This window comes from Siphateles boraxobius, unplaced genomic scaffold, assembly GCF_051911475.1.
Source record: "Siphateles boraxobius isolate OS27281-9 unplaced genomic scaffold, OSU_SipBor_1 7, whole genome shotgun sequence".
NCBI lineage: Eukaryota > Metazoa > Chordata > Actinopteri > Cypriniformes > Leuciscidae > Siphateles > Siphateles boraxobius.
The window spans coordinates 38735238-38752985 of NW_027509197.1; the positions used below are offsets into that span (position 1 = coordinate 38735238).

General features: G+C 36.8%; 1 protein-coding gene across 2 annotated transcripts in view; it reads right to left on the reverse strand.

Moving 5' to 3' along the window:
- Positions 1-17748, reverse strand: part of pfkla (phosphofructokinase, liver a) — a 30320-nt gene that overhangs the window by 3294 nt on the left and 9278 nt on the right. For both annotated transcript variants that reach the window (XM_077215831.1, XM_077215833.1), the window contains exons 6-21: positions 17604-17648; positions 13756-13864; positions 11916-12011; positions 10733-10825; positions 10030-10155; positions 8568-8632; positions 8376-8439; positions 7433-7579; positions 5936-6006; positions 5768-5855; positions 5024-5176; positions 3612-3776; positions 2519-2580; positions 2046-2157; positions 1021-1120; positions 686-791 (exon numbers count right to left, since the gene is read on the reverse strand). In XM_077215831.1, the coding sequence (XP_077071946.1) occupies positions 686-791; positions 1021-1120; positions 2046-2157; positions 2519-2580; positions 3612-3776; positions 5024-5176; positions 5768-5855; positions 5936-6006; positions 7433-7579; positions 8376-8439; positions 8568-8632; positions 10030-10155; positions 10733-10825; positions 11916-12011; positions 13756-13864; positions 17604-17648 (1602 nt within the window). The remainder of the gene's footprint in view (positions 1-685; positions 792-1020; positions 1121-2045; positions 2158-2518; positions 2581-3611; positions 3777-5023; positions 5177-5767; positions 5856-5935; positions 6007-7432; positions 7580-8375; positions 8440-8567; positions 8633-10029; positions 10156-10732; positions 10826-11915; positions 12012-13755; positions 13865-17603; positions 17649-17748) is intronic.

Here is a 17748-nt window from a genome sequence, read left to right on the forward strand (position 1 = left end):
ACACTGGTTCGGGTCGCACCGCGCGTGACTCTTCATAGACATAGACAGAGAGAAGTAGCTCCGGCTACAATGTTCTTCCGCAAGACGCATTATTCTGTTAATAAACGGATGTTTATTAATCGCTAGAGCGCCAAACGATCATATTACATTAGCTAATTTTATTCACGATCCATTGGCTGACCAAAAAATGGGTTTTCAACGAGGTCCCAGACACCAGTCATTTTCTTATAGCCTATATTAATTATTTTTTCCCTACACACCAGTTTAAATACTAATATTTTTGTTATTGCATTTCAAATAGGGCCAATTAATAGGCTACTCCCAGGTTTACGTTTTTAAATTACAAATGGCCGATAGATGTTTTTGTTATAGTATTTTCAATATTATACGCTATTATTTGTGTATAAACATATCTGGTTATAGTAATAAACATACTATTTGTTTAAAAACAAAACATTTTGTCATCCCTGCTGCAAGCTTACAAGAGCGAGAATATCATTAAATGTGAAGGGGGGCCCTAAAATATTTTCTTGGGAAAAAGGGGTCTCAGACAAAAAAAGGTTGGGAACCACTGGATTGGGACACTTTTTGCTATTGATATGACTAGGAAAAAGTGTCCCAATCAACCTGACTTCCCCCCTACTAAACCTGGTGTAGTGTGTGTGTAATTGCTAGAGTCACTCACACAAAGTCGGTCTGGTCCTTCAGCTCAGTGACGGGACTGAAGGTCAAAACCTTCTTATACAGGCCGATCACACAGGCCGTGTCTGGGGTGTTAGCTAACACACGACCTGACAGACACAAACACACTTTACTCACAGAAATCTACAGTTTAAACTGCTGCTCAGAATGAGTTCTGTCATTTGACTATACCTTCAGCAGGAAAACACAAAAGTGCATGCCCCCCAATTACAGTTATTTTAAGTCCAAAACTCACCTGATGTAAAACTAGAGTCAGAAATATTTGATTTCTAAAGAAATGTTTTGTAGAGTTATATTTAGTTTTAAACATCCTCTCACCTAGTCTAAAATTGTCGATCATCTTCTCTGTGAGCCACTGCACGCCTCGAACGCCCAGTTTAGTGCCGTAGTTTCTGTCAAACGGTGTCGGCACTCCACCCTATAAACATCAGAGAAACAACATCAGAAAAACTGCATTCAAACGCTGCATTTCTTTCAAACCCCAATGTTCAAATTTCACTCCTAAATCATTTAATAATGCAACATAATTATACTTTAAGCAATTCATGAAAAATATGATAACACTTACAATAATATTCCAATTATTAACAAAGAAAAATGCTTCTAAAGTGTTTAAAAATCTCAGTTAATGTTAATTCCATTGCAATGCATTTACTATTACACTATTAAAATCTAAAGCTGTATCTGTTAATATTATTTAATGGATCTGAGCTAACATGAACCAACAATTCTGATAATGCATTAACTGATATGAACAAATGGGAGCTTATTGCTTTTCCATGGAAAACCGTTCAGATGAAATTTGCACTATTATAATGAATTGATGTTTTTAATTCAAAACAATGCCGATCCTAAATATTTGATGCATTAAAGGTTTTTTAAATATCTTTTGAATAGCTGTTTAGTTGCAAGAAATAACATATATTGAAACTAATTAGAACCCCTAAACCTAATTAGGCTCTTTGACACAGTATTTGTGTCTGAATCAACTATGAAGTGTACTTAAAAATTGAAAAGCAGGGGATTTTTAATTATTTTTTTATTTTATTTTTTTTCGTTTCGAGGAAAAATACAGAAAGCAGGCCTTCAATAATTTCGTAAATCAAAGACACTTGTAAGTATATGCAATTACATATATATACCAAAACAGTATTCATTATAATCATAATGATAAAAAAAATATATAATATATATATATATATATGTATATATGTGTGTGTTCTCTCAGGCCTGGAATCAAATTTCACAAGTGTTACCAATGCTTTATGTTTGAAAAGCAGGTGATGTTTAAGATAATTTATAGGATATGCTGATATGTCACTTTATTAGTTGTTAGCCTGTACCTGCTGAAGGTGTCCCAGGACATTGACCCTGCAGTCGAAGACACCTTTCCCCTCCGCCGAGTACAGCTTATGGATGAAGTCAGTGGTGTATTGCTCATGGCATTTCTCATTCCTGTGAAAAGAGCAGTTTTACACTCAACGTCATTAAAGGTGCAGTAAGACATTTCTGAGAAATGCTGTTGAAAAAATTTAAATCAACAACCAATCAAACAATTTTGTGAATATTTGCTAGATGTCTGTTCTGTGTGTATGCAATTTCAGATGCAGCCCTCATTTCCATCCCACATGTTTAACAAAATAGTAACTTAAGTTGCTTCAATCAAGGAAGCCACTGTGGCTCTTTTTCTAATTTATTGTTTATTTTATAAATTATTATTTATGATTATATTCCAATAGTTTAGATTATTGTAAAATAATTTAGGAACCTAAAATGTGTTGCAGACTGTGTTAATGTAGACAGACCGACTCAATACCTCAGCACAAGACCTCTCTGAATGTCCTTCTTCATTTTCTCAGTCAAATGATCCACGTTGGTCTAAAAGAAGTGACACACCAACAGCAAAACAGTGTTTATTCTTCCATGTGTAGATGTGGAGCGTTGGGAAATGTTAACTTATTGTATAGGTTATTAAACTGTTTTATAAAATGATTATGCCATTAAAATGCACTCTCAATGCCTGTTTTGCAAAACGAGACTCCATAATATCAGCTGGCACATGGTTAAAACAATAATTACAATACTATCATAGACGATACAGTGGATAGCATAAGTGAACACACCCATGCTAAAGTTGACTAAAAAGAGGAATAAAAAATCATCTTTTGGAAATTGATCTTAATGCTTTAATTTAAAAAATGAGGACACCAATTTTCTTTGTTTATGAATAATGCATCATAAATAAATAAATGTTCTTCCTTAAAATACAGGTTGCATAAGTCAGGACACCCCTATGTTAAACTCCCATAGAGACAGCAGATTTTTATTTTTAAAGGCCAGTTATTTCATGGATCCAGGATAATATGCATCCTGATAAAGTTCCCTTGGCCTTTGGATTTAAAATATCCCACATCATCACACACCCTTCACCATACCTAGAGATTGGCATGGTTTTATTTCAGTTAGCCTAATAGCTGGTTTGATTTGCATTGAGAGATGATCTTATGGAAAGTGCCCCATGCCAATCTGTAGGTATGGTGAAGGGAATGTGACGATGTGGGATATTTTAATTCCGAAGGCCAAGGAAACTTTATCAGGATGCATATTATCCTGGATCCATGAAATAACTGGCCTTTAAAAATAAAAATCTGCCTGTCTCGATGGGAATTTAACATAGGGGTGTCCTGACTTATCCAACCTGTATTTTAAGGAAGAACATTTATTTATTTATGATGCATTATTCATACACAAAGAAAATTGGTGTCCTTAAAGGTTGGATTTTTCCTCATTTTTTAAATTAAGGCATTAAGATCAATTTCCAAAAGATGATTTTTTATTCCTCTTTTTAGGCAACTTTAGCATGGGTGTGTTCACTTATGCTATCCACTGTACATATCGCACAGCCCTACCTTGAGGTCGTGGATGTTGAAAGGATCTTCGAAGATGTAAGCGGCATCCGCTCCGACAGCGATGCCTGTGGTGGTTGCCAGATAACCACAGAATCCACCCATAGTCTCCACCACAAACACTCTCCTCTTGGTCCCTGTGGCCGACTGCTTGATCTTATCACAGCTCTTCATGAAACACAGACCAGCTTCACATCAAAAGACACATTTACACATAGCTGGGTATTTAGAGGAACGGATATTTCCCCCCCTCCGATTTCAATAATAAAATCGTGCACACAACATCGTTTTCAAAAAAGTTGTCATTTACATCAACCCGCATAAATACGCCGTCGAGCGCCCAGTTTGGCAGAGTTATGATGGCGCTCGACGGCGTATTTATGCGGCTTGATGTAAATTACAACTTTTTTGAAAACGTTAAAACGAATGACGTGGAGCATTTTCTGGCGCATAATGAGACGTTTGAGAACCTAAAACCCTGTTTCTCCCGGTTGACACGGCAACACATAACCGGCGTTATCAGAAATCTCCAATTTGGCCAGAGTTTTTAAAATAATCGTTTTCTGTGATAAAAACTGGGTTTTCGTGTAAACGAGAGGCCTAACCGCAGGGAAATATCTGCGGCTTCCCTTCGTGTAAACGGAGCAAAAAACTGCACAACCAATGCAGCCAAACACCATCTTTATTTATAGCTTCTGCAATTAATGAAGTACAATTTGGCAGGTGTGCAATCTTTTCAGATACATGCTTTGTTTCAAAACCTTGTACTCTAATAAGCATAACAATACATTTAAATTTAAATCCCACATTAATGGTTTTACCCAAATCGATGTCTATTGCATGTACAGTATTTTGCATTGTATCGGTTCATGCATTCCTTGGAGAACCAAACCCGTGACCTTGAAGTTGCAAGCCAGGACACATAAATATTAGATGAAATTGAACATTTTTTTATTGATTCTTTCTATATTTTCACTGATATCTCACTTAATTTGTTCTCACTCGTGATGCATTATGGGATTGCCTTGTCCACAAAGTAAACTGCACATGCAATGCTGCTTTAGGCTTCTTACACAGCGTTGCACTAACTTACACTAAGCGTATTTGTGTTGGTGCTCTATGCATGTAGGGTTGATTATCAAATCGATTATCTGAAGCATTGTAATTCTGACACAACTCTCAAAAATACAGATGCACCGGGAACAGAAAAATAAATGTTTACAGACGTACCCTAACAAAACCGTCTATTGTGTATAGGCAGCTCACTAGGTTTGGAAACAGAGCCACAATATTTTCTTGTCTTCTCCATTTCATGCAAGTCACATTTAGGTTTAGTAAAATACATATGGCAATAAGAGTACATCTAAAAGAGCATCTATCAGTGTTTACGTGAGTGTCGTGAGTCCTGTACTTACGGCCATCGCTGCATTAACCGCAGTGTCGCTGCCCAGACTGAACTCAGTGCCGGGGACATTGTTGCTGATGGTGGCGGGGATGATGCACATGGGAATACATAATTCATCATAACTGCCCCTCGCTTCAACCAACTCCAGTACGCCCTCATACGCCTGGACACGACAGAAAGTACAGTCAGATATCAGAAAGTGCAGCGCAGACTTGTTTTTTGTTGAATTGAAAACCTAATTTTGTGTTTCATGGAAGATAAAATAGGGCTGGGCGATACAGCAAAAATATTCAAATTTGATTTCCAAATTTTGACAGTATTCAGTAGATATCGAAATGTAAAAACAATGATTTGTTTTGCCCTCTGTGAAATCCCCCCCCCCCCCCCCCCCCATAATCTGGATAGCACAGCTATTGTTACAAAGTACATACTAATTGTTTACTACAAAATCAGCACTAGTAAAAAAATAAATAAAAAAAAGACAGTGACACTTTACATTTTTACTAAATGAACACAAAAGGAACATTTTAAAATCATATAAACATAAAGGTACCAGAATAAAAATAAGAAATGTACAAATATATATATATATATTTTTTTAAATTTATTTATATATATATATATATATATATATATATATATATAAAAATACACAAAAAGTGCAATCTTTTTGAAAGAACCAAAGAAAAACCAAAGAAACACATCACATAGAATAAGTGTCAGGTCTATTAGTTTGCATTAACATTTTCTGTACCTCGAAACCTCCGACGACAAACAGTGACTGGATGTTAAACTTGTTGAGGTTTTCCACTAGTTTCTCCATGCAGGTGCTGGGAAGGGTTCTGGAGAACATTGAGGGTCACAAAGCTGGGATTAAATAAAAGAGCCAGTGGAAAATGCATGATTTTTAAAGGTGACGGACCGTTTAGTTCCCAGCAGAGAGCCGCCCTGACCCGTCCAGCCGGCAACCTCATTCCACGACACTTCATTTACCTATAAAAAACAGTGGGATAGTAACAGAAAGAGATTATACTAACCCCTTTATAATTTTTGTTTTATTTTTTATGTTAACTTGGATTGCAGTCTTTTGTTGTATGCATTTGTGAATTATGCATAATAGGATCATTGGTCTTCTTTTTTTGTCATTTTAGAGCCCTATGATTGGAAGGAATCACGTCATAAAAATGGGATTTACAGTATACTGTAAATGTCATGGATTATTTTTTTTTCAATCATTTTGCCTGTTTTAATGCCAACTGCATATAATCTGGCACAGGTGTGCATTTGTAGTGGAATTTTACTATTTCACCCCCATTTCCTTAAATAAATCTATTTTGCACTAGGTACACAAAATAGTTCCCGCTCGAGACCTTTTGAACAAAAATATCCCCATTGAAACCCATTAAAACTGCAATTTTTAATCCTAGGGCCATTTAACTATAAAATGATGCAATCTTTGATAATAGACTTTCATTCTGTAGGCAAAGCTTCAAAGTTTTTACTGTTTCCACAAGATGGTGCCATTTTCTCAGGTTTGGCCTATAAAGCAAATACTTGCTTTATTCCTGTTTTCTGCTTATGCATATTATATGGCTAATTGGATAAATTAAGCAGCTATAATTGTGTGGGTGTGTTGGTATGGAGTGTGGTTTGTATATATGTAATAAAAAAAATTGTGTCCGTATATCTGTGGTGTGTGTGTGTGTGTGTGTGTGTGTGTGTGTGTGTGTGTGTGTGTGTGTGTGTGTGTGTGTGTGTGTGTGTGTGTGTGTGTGTGTGTGTGTGTGTGTGTGTGCGCGTGTATGTGTGCTTGAAATATTTGAGAGAGAAAAACTACAGCAAATCACAAACCCAACCACTGTGTTCCAGTACCAAAGTTTTATACTGTACCCAAACAAAATCTTACTAAAAGCTCATTTTTTGAGATATCAAAAATTTGGAACACGACTTGTTTAGATTTATGGCTTTGATTTTCAAGCAGTTTTAGAGTTCAAGATGTTTCATAAAATATATATTTTATATAAAATATTGTTCATAAATCATTTTCATAAACTTAAACTTATCTATAACTTATTTTTCATTTTTTTAAACTTTTTTTGTTTCAACAATAATCTGCCTCTTTAAAATGAGACCAAACTTAACCGTCAACATTTCATGATGTAAAAAAAAAAATGTTTGTCTGTAAAAACCTTTTTAGTATTGATGCTCAAGGGTTAAATATGAGGTGTGCATGTTCTGTGTGAATCAGTTTCATCTACTACACACACACTGTAGCACACATGATGCTCGTGGTGTTTTCAGCATCTGCCGTATCACTATATGAGGACATGAACACATGAACTTCATCTCTAGAGCTGTCCTGAGAGTCACTGCAATAAATGCATCATTAAAGAAATCATTGGAAAGCATGGTTCTTCACCGCTCCATTGGCCAGACCCTCGAATCCATCGCTGACGACGTAAACCCGGTGTCCTGTGGCCAGCCCAACCCTCACCGCTGACCTCACCGCAGCGTTCATGCCGGCGGCTGGAGCTCCCACGTTCAGGATGGCCATCGAGAAGTTGCTCTGAAATCACAATTAATAACATGAAACTAGAATTTAACGGAACAACACATAACCAAACCAACCTTTCACTGAGCACCAAGAATCTGCTCTTTTCTACTCTGCAAAAAATGCTTTTCTTACTCAGTATTTTTGTCTTGTTTCCAGTTCAAATATCAAAAAATTCTTAAATCAAAGATGCATTTACTATAGTAGTAAAATACCATGTCATGTTTTCTGGGGAAGTAAATAAAAATTAAGAGAGTTTTAGCTTGAAACAAGCTAAATTATCTGCCAATAGGGTAAGAAAAATAATATTGTTTCTGTTTGAATTAACATTATTTTTCTCACCCCATTGGCAGATATTGTTGCTTGTTTTAAGCAAAAACTCACTTAATTTTGAATAATTCGCACCGGAAACAAGAACATAAACATAAAATCTTATGGCAACTTCATTTAAGAATTTTTAGATATTTCGACTGGAAACAAGACAAAAATACTGAGTAAGAAAAGCATTTTTGCAGTGTAATGCAAGTCAATGGAGGATCTGTACATTTGAAATGGAATTATTCAAAAATATTGGGGGGAAAAAGTTCTGTGAAGCTGCTTTGAAACAATCTGTATTGTATAAAGCGCTTTAAAAATAAAGGTGACTTGATTTTAAGGATTTTAGGTTTTTATGATCCATAAGCCCTGCTGATATCTTAGCTACAATAAAAATGTACCAGTGGCAAAAAAGGACTTGCATGTAAAAGTTTACAGTTTTGTATACAAGGCTGTGAAATCAGATTTAATGTGTGTGTGTGTATGTGTGTGTTACCTGGACCGCAGCAGGTTTATGATAGGCCAGCAACTTATAAATGTTCCAGTTGTTTTCAAAACTCCTGTAAACAGTATCATTTGATTCATTATTACTGGCTTGTGTGGAAATCAGTCAGCTCAAACTTTGAGCTCAGCAGGTTTATCTGATAATTAACACATGATAATGAACTTTACACGTGAAGCTGCTCACCTGCCCCGTAACTGGATGGCTTCTTCAAACCGCTTCTCATTCATGGCTCTCTGAACCTCTTTAGTCTGGAAGAAAGAGTCAAATTATTCTCTTAAGGCAAGATATACTTGACAAAACTATTGTTTTTCATGCAATGGTTAATGTTGAGATTTTGGGCTATTTTGCTTCCATAACATCCCAAATACACTCTTAAGTGTTTATTTTATTACACCTTATTTGTGTTTACAGATTTGAATCTTTATCTTTAAAGGTCAGAAATTTACACACACCAAAGTTTAGTTTGATTCCTATCTATACACTGAAGGTTTGTTCATTTATTATTCGCCTAATCTATAGAACATGTTATACATAAAAATAGAATATATATATATATTTGGTTGTTGATACTCTGATTTCTGGAGAAATAAAAAAAGAAATCCAAAATCCTCTCTGTTAAAACTTTTAACTCTAATATGTCAGCAATATCAAAGAATTTTGAACCTGGATTTATCAAGTGCTCTGGGTATTTATGCAAAGTGCTGCATATTTAAATCAGATGATGCCTCTTTGCAAATTTAACACAACATTTCACAAAACATGTAATAGAAAATTGAATGTCCTTTAGTGTTTAATTAACTAGGGAGGTATTGGGTTGTCAATTAGTTATACATTTTAGCCTATTCTCTTGCCTTAGAGCATTGCCTTAATAATGTGAGAAATTATTTGAGAAAAAAAACCCCAAAAGATTACTTGTCAAATGCATTAGTGCATTACAAATGAACTGTTTGGTATATCAAAAGGCTTTTAATGCATTTTTTTCAGATTACCTGTGGATTTGGATGATAGTTTGGATGATAGTTATAAACATGCAGAATAATAATAAGCAGAAAAGCAACTGATTTTCCTTTAATGTTTGGCTGTATATACTGTAGAGACTGAAGTAATGATTCTGAAAATTCAGCTTTAATCAAAGGAATAAGTAACATTTTACAAAAAAGTTCACAGTGCATTAACTAATGTTAACAAATACAACCTTTGATTTAAATAACGTATTAGTAAATGTTGAAATTAACATTAACTAACATTAATAAATGCTGAAGAAGAAGTAAGGTAGTTAACTAGTGTTAACTAATGAACCTTACTGTAAAGTGTTTCCATATATTCAAACAGAAAACAGTTATTTTAGATTGCAACACTCATTTAAGAACAAAAACCAACAAAAATTATTTGTATATTCATTATTAATTTGAATTTAATTTATTTTTGTATTTCTCCTCTGTGTCCTTATGGTGGCCTCTGGGGAGGGTTGCGGGTGGGGGGGCTTTTTTTGTTGTTGTATCGACTTGTTTTGTTTCTTGTTTTTCTTGTTTTTCTTACCAGACATATTTTCTCATTTTGTAATTGATGTAATACCTTTTATATGTCTGCAAAATTTAATTAAAAAAATTTGGGAATAAAAAACGTTGCACTACTGGAGACTCACCATCTCTACGGCCTCCATGAGCGGGAGACGCACGGCCTGGTTCCCTGATAGGCCGATCACACAGGCGGGGGTGTCCGGTCCCGCCTCCAGCAGGGCCACCACGGCCTCGACACCCATCTTACTGCTCTACACCACAAAACATCCAAAGCCTCACTTCAACATCATTACTCAAAACTATTGCTTGGGTTTAAAGGTGCAGTGTGTGATTTTTAGCGGCATCTACTGGTGATGTTGTGAACTGCAACCAACAAAAGTTACGGTGGCCGACAGGAAAATATGTCATCGTCTGAGACAGCAGAGAGCAGCAGTTCAGCAATGAGGTTTCTTTACAAGGATAAATGAAGAAATTAGGTTTACATAATTATTCAGTAAAATGAAATGTTATTGCGGATATTATTGTAACTTGTTCATCGTGTCAGTGTTTTTTTCGCTGACTTTAGCGAGCTTCTTTTGCACGAAGAACAACATAGTAACAAAATGCGTTTGTCCGTTTAGGGCTCCTGTAGAAACATGTTGATGTAAGTGGACCCGCGGTGTATGTAGATAGAAATGGCCCATTCTAAGGTAATAAAAACATAACGGTTCATTAAGTAAGGTCTTTATACACCACTGAAAACATAGTTATATATATGATATTGCATTTCTGTCAACAGATCCTTCTAAATATTACACAATGCACCTTTAATTGAAAGTGTTTATTTACCAGAACTCTGTCGAAGGCTGACGGTGTCCCGCCCCTCTGAACGTGACCCAGAACAGTGACCCGAGTGTCATAACCCAGACGAGACACAACCAGCTGCACGCAAACGCAAATCACATGGTCATTTATGCACATCTGATTGGTAGCAGCGTTATAAGAGAGCTGCTGATACCTATTTTATTGGTCTCTTTTTTCCCCACACTTATTTCTATGGAGCTTTATACAATAAACATCGTTTTTAAGGCAACTTCACAAAACATAACAGTTGCAAAATGTATCAATTTATGAAAAGGACTTAAATTCCAGCTTTAAAATGTCTCTATAGAAGACTTTTTATCAGAAGACTGTGGATACTTGTTTCCACCACTGAATAAAAAATAAAATAGGTAATTGCGACTTTTTATCTCACAATTTTGTCTTTTTCCTTGCAAATTTAAAAGGTACATTTCGGACTTCCTTTCTTTCAAATTGCGAGTTATATCTTGCAATTTCGAGTTCATAACTCGCAATTCTGACTTTTATTGTGAGATATAAACTCGAAGTAATTGCAATTTTTTCTCACAATTCTGACTTTTTTTTTTCTCGCAATTCCAAGTTTATTACTGGTAATTTACTTTCACAGAATTGTGAGATATAAACTCATAATTGCGAGTAAAAAAAGTCTGAATTGTGAGATATAAACTCACAATTGCAAGAAATGTAAAATAAAAAGTAACTACCTTATTTTTTGTTGTTCAGTGGCGAAAACAAGCTTCCACAAGTTCATATCACTTCTAGAAAACATATGACTAACATTTAATAAGTGCAAACTTATGGTAAATTTTATGAAAAAACTAAAGCAGGTGTAAATAATATCTATGATAATTGAATTAGCATGTACTAAAATTACTTTAAAGGGATAGTTCATCCAAAAATTGTTCCAAACCTTTATGAGTTTCTCACAAAAGAATATTTTGAAGAATGTTGGTAAAATGTCGGTATTGATTTCCATAGTAATTCTATGGAAGTCAAAAGGGTCATTCAACTTTTTGGTTTCCCATATATTTTAAAATATCATGTTTTGTGTTTAGCAGAAGAAAAAACATTCATACAGGTTTGGAAAAACTTGAGGGAGAGTAAATGATTTTTGGGTGAACTGTCCCTTTAAGAGCTTGTCTCATGCTGCGAGCTGAAGAGCTTCACTCACGTCTTTAACGTAGTTGGAGGTGATGGCCTCACCGCTTTTGTTGATGGCTCCTTCAGCGATGATGATAATGTTCAGTCTGGATCCTTTACTACGGCTCTGAGCAAACACATCCAGCAGTCAATTATTAAAATATGGAAGTGAAACTGGGCTGTTGTTATTTCTATCCCATCTGCGGGTGCTTATGCACTCTATTGGGGAATAATTGACCTCTGAATGTTGCGACTGACCAATCAGAATCAAGCATTTCAGAGAGCCGTGTAATAAAATACTTAATTACATGGCTCTGTGGAATACTTGATTCTGATTGGTCAGTTGTGGCATCCAGCGGTAAGTTATTCCCAGATAACAATCGCTGAAAACAGAAACACAGGCTCATCCGGGTCACTGAAGTCAGCAGCGCTAGGAACGGTTTTTCTTCGTGGAAGTTTTGCATATGGTGAGCTAATAAATTATTAAAACTCAAGTCGAATCAATATTTTGTGTAGAGTTATTTAATAATGCCATCCAGTATCATGGACTCACTCTCTCTTGTTTCATACAAACGCAGATGCTGCCATTTTATGACTATTGTTTTGTACACTGTTGGATTATAAGACACAAACAGGTACGATTTTAAAACAGTTTAATCTCTTATCTCCATAATGATTTATGTGGTGAAATGCTGTGTAATAAGTGGTATGGCTGTAGCCTAGAAATCAAGACGCACCCTAGCGGCAGCTAATTTTATTTTGTAGCCAGTGTCGTCTAGCAACTCTCCGTTGGCTTGCAAGCTGGAAAAACCAAACTCTAGTCAGGCCAATCACATCGTGTGTAGAGTCGGTGGGCGGGCTTAACATAATGACGTCAGTTCCGCGTGTATTCCCTGCTACTTGAAAACAAAGAAGACGCTGGTGCTGCTGGCGAACAGCGGTCTTTAAAATCAGCTTTGGCCGCGACTTTGAGTTAAGCTTTCCTTTGAGAAAAAAACAAAGAACAGCACTGAAGTCCGTCGCTCACTTTCTTCGTTGCTCTGGGTGATAGCGCTATCCTATTGCGTGCAGGGGGAAAGACAAACGTTTATCCCGCCGCTCGGATTGAGCCCTGCCAATGGTGTGTTCCCTGACCCAACATCTTGATGTGGGTCTGGCTTGTCAGGCTACTATGAATGTATATCGTATCTCTTAAATATCCGTCTAGTTTGAACTTTCTGCTGAAACTGTTCTCTCCATGGAAGCTTTGCGTTTGATCAATATTTCGTGTCTAATTATTTAGTTATGTGGCAAGTAGCCGTGAAACAAATGGGATAATGTACATCCAGCCGCATACATCCGGTTGTTATCTCAGAATAAACCCCCTTCAGGTGTGTGTGTGAGCTCTCAGAATAAACCCCCTTCAGGTGTGTGTGTGTGTGTGTGTGTGTGTGTGAGCTCTCAGAATAAACCCCCTTCAGGTGTGTGTGAGTGTGTGTGTGTGAGCTCTCAGAATAAACCCCCTTCAGGTGTGTGTGAGTGTGTGTGTGTGTGTGTGTGTGTGTGTGTGTGTGTGTGTGTGTGTGTGTGTGTGTGTGTGTGTGTGTGTGTGTGTGTGGCTGGATGTACATTATCCCCTACATAATAGATGAAAAATCTAATCTTTACGAAAATGTATAAAACTAAAATAAAAAATAATTGAAATCTATATAATAATATTTAAAAAATGACACGAATTAAAAAAGCTCATAACAAAATTTCTAATGCTTAAACTAAAATAAATAAAAAAACTGATAATATAAAAACAATGCTCTTAAAACAACAGGTAATTATAAATGAATGGCATAATTTGTTCTCCATCTGTGTATTTATTGATCTATAAATGACCTAACCTCTCCCAGTCGAGCGCACATGAGCTCTTCCCAGCCGTCCTCAGGAGGAGCTTCAGGGATGAACAGCCAATCGGCTCCAGACGCCAGAGCTGAAACCAGCGCTAGATACCTGCATGAGAACAGCGTCATTGCCATACAGTCACATACTGGCCGTCAGTAATAATAATAATGCATTTTATTCATAATGTGCTTTTCCAAAACCCAAAACATCAGTGACCCTAGAAGTAAAAAGTTCTGTCATGAAATCCTAGATGGCACAGGCTGATCGGTCCTTAAAGGGTTAGTTCACCCAAAACTGAAAATTATCCCATGATTTACTCACTTTCAAGCCATCCTACATGTATATGACTTTCTTCTTTCAGCCAAACACAATCAGAATTATATTAAAAAGTATCCTGGCTCTTCAAAGCTTTATAAAGGGATTGAATAGAGCCTGGGATTTTGAAGCCCAAATCTATCCATCATAAAAGTGATCCATACGGCTTCAGCGTTTTAATAAAGCCCTTCAGGTTTGGTTCCTTGCCACTGTTGCCTTGGTTTTTGGCTTGCTTAGTTGGGGACATTTACTATTTAACAGTATTATTGATCTGCCTTACTTAAGGTGGACGATGACGCAATTTTCTTCTAGAAACAAACTTTGTTGTATTATTTTCCTGTTATCACTGTGAAGCTGCTTTGATACAATCTGTATTGTAAAAAGCGCTATATAAATAAAGGTGATTTGACTTGACTTCTGGCAAAGCCATGTATTTGTGTAAGATAAATATCCATATTTATATGTATATGAGTCTAGTTCTGGCGTGAGAGTGACCTCTGACCCGACGCATGACGTATTGATGAACGCAGAAGCGTAGAGGATAGAGCAAAACAAAAGACTGGTTAAGATATTAGTATGCTAAAATTAGAATTTTTAAAGAGAAATGTGGGAGGAGCTTGACCTTGTTGTTTGAACCGCGAGAGGCGTCGACTCTCACCTAAGCTTACGCTACTCCTACATCCTACGTCATGCGTCGGGTCAGAGGTCACTCGTCATGAGTCGGGTCAGAAGTCACTGGTCATGAGTTGGGTCAGAGGTCACTGGTTATGCGTCAGGTCAGAGGTCACTCTGCATGCGTCGGGTCAGAGGTCACTGGTCATGTGCCGGGTCAGAGGTCACTCGTCATGCTTCAGGTCAGAGGTTACTGGTCATGTGCCGGGTCAGAGGTCACTCGTCATGCTTCAAGTCAGAGGTTACTGGTCATGTGCCGGGTCAGAGGTAACTTGTCATGTGTCGGGTCAGAGGTCACTGGTCATGCTTCGGGTCAGAGGTTACTGGTCATGTGCCGGGTCAGAGGTAACTTGTCATGTGTCGGGTCAGAGGTCACTGGTCATGCTTCAAGTCAGAGGTTACTGGTCATGTGCCGGGTCAGAGGTAACTTGTCATGCGTCGGGTCAGAGGTCACTCGTCATGCGTCAGGTCAGAGGTCACTCTTCCGCTGGAACTAGACTCCTGTACGGCCGTTACTGGAAGCCAGTGATAATAGTTTATAAAGTTATAAGTATTTAACTATTTTTCTTACAAAAATGCATGGATTCGCTTCAGAAGGCCTTTATTAAACCCCTGAAGCCGTATGGATCACTTTTATGATGGATAGATGCGCTTTTTTTTTTGTGCTTCAAAATCTCAGTTACTATTAACTCCCATTATAAAGTTTGGAAGAGCCAGGATATTTTTAAATATAACTCTGATTGTGTTTGGCTGAAAGATGAAAGTCATATAAACCTAGGATGGCTTGAGGGGGAGTAAATTGTGGGATAATTTTCATTTTTGGTGAACTAACCCTTCAACTCAATCTGCAAGCAATCAAATAATTCTCTGTAGGGCACAGCGTATTGGTTCCTGCCATATCAGTAGCCAATGAGCTTGCATGCACAACCTTCAAATACTGGCATTTTCTGTAGCAGTTCAGAACGCTTTCAGAAACCCTCCGCCTTCCCCAGCTCCACCTGTATAGATCCGCTACAGGTAATTCATGTATGCTATATTGTACAGCAGCAGCACGTCTTACTTGCTCTCAGCAGCAGCAATAACAGCAGCAGTGTAGCAGATCTATTCCATCAAGACTAAACATATCAATATAGTCATATCCATTACCATACCAAACACTCAGAGAGTTGTCATGACAGAACAAAAAGTTCTGACATTATTATCTCGACCTCACCCAAACATGTTAGGAGTAAATCATGGCAGAATTTTAATTTTTGGAAAATTATTAAAGAAACAGCAGAACATTGAATTGCAGTAGAAAATCTAAAACTGAAATGAAAATGAATTAATACTATATAGATATATTTAAAAAAACGAAAACTACTTAAAAGGACAGAAACGCGCAAAAAATTACTAAAACTTGAACTAAAATTAAAAGGAAAAAGGAACATTTTAAAATAAAGGTAAACTGAAATAAGTATTTATAAAACTTAACCTTTTTATTTTAGGTTAATTAGAAATGTTGCCTTGGCAACTAACAGAAATCAAAGTTTATAGAAATATAATTTGAAGTACTAAAATTACTAAAACTGTAATAAAAATTAAAGCTTTAAAAAAAAAACTAGTAAAGTTAAAAAAGCAAACTGAAACTAAAACAGAAAATCAGCAGTATTAAAAATGTTAATAAATACTGTAATATTATATACACAATACTGAAAATAAAGGTTGCCAATAAGTTCTGGGTAGTTGCTATAGACCCCTTTTCAGTTGGTAAACATGATGACGTTTTTATGTGGGCGGAGCTTAGGTGGAGGCAGAACAATCTCTGTGGCTGCTTCACTAACGCTAGTTTGCAAGTTTTGTTAGCTTGTTTTTTAACAATGACGGGAGAAAATCTGATTTTATCTTAATGTGCAAGGTCACTCGCTGTCCAGGACCGCGATTGTTATTTGCAAAAGTTAATTTTAACAGACGGAACCAGATTGGCCGACCCAAACACGCTCAGTCAATGGATGGACGATCTGACAGGATTAACGTTAACGTTACCTCGGTTGAGTGGCCTGCCTTCTACACCTGATAGAGAGACCGAGCGTAAAGACAAGCTGAGGGCATATAAATCTTTAGATGCCTATCACTATGTGAGGAAAGGTCTTGACTTGTGGCAACGTTACATTGCGCGGTCCTGCCCAGCGCCAAGGCCAGAAGACGACGACAGTGTAAAGAGTGACATTACAGTGCAATTTTAATGATGGGTGAATATTTTCTAGAAATAATTTTTTTTATGTATTAAAATTATATGAATTAACTATGTATTTGATTATTCTTTCTTACCAGGTTCTTCAAAAAGTCTATCACAATCAATCACAACAATGTATACAATCATAGATGATTCACAAATAATCACAATAATTTAGAAAACATTATGCGATAAAATTTCAAATTGGATCATGTAGGTGATTCTTGCACCCAGAAACACAACAAGAGGACATTTAATAAAAATAATAATCATTTAAGATCCTTATTATGTAGCCGAATCTGCGCTGGTTTGTATTGGCCTCCTCCAGTTTTCACTTTGTTTTGCCTCCAGCTAACGCCGTGACGTAATTGTGCGCAAAAGGGGTCTATAGCACTGTTAGAATGTTTGGGTGGTTGCCAAGATGTTCTGTGTGGTTGCTAGGGGCACTGTTAGAATGTTTGCATGGTTGCCAAGATGTTCTGGGTGGTTGCTAGGGGCACTGTTAGAATGTTTGGGTGTTTGCCAAGATTGTTCTGTGTGGTTGCTAGAGCGTAAACAATCTCAAATCTAAACATGTTTGTAATTTTCCCATGATCTTCTTGGTGTGTGTGCAGTTTTTCTCACAGCGACGCAGAGGAAACTCACCCGCAGTGGCGACCCATGACCTCTAGCACAAACGTGCGCTGATGGCTGAAAAAAAGATCAATAACACAGTGAGCACATAAAATGGTGAAAACTTGTCTTAATGTGCATCTGCCTACGTGCAATGGTCGGACTGCATAATGCTGAA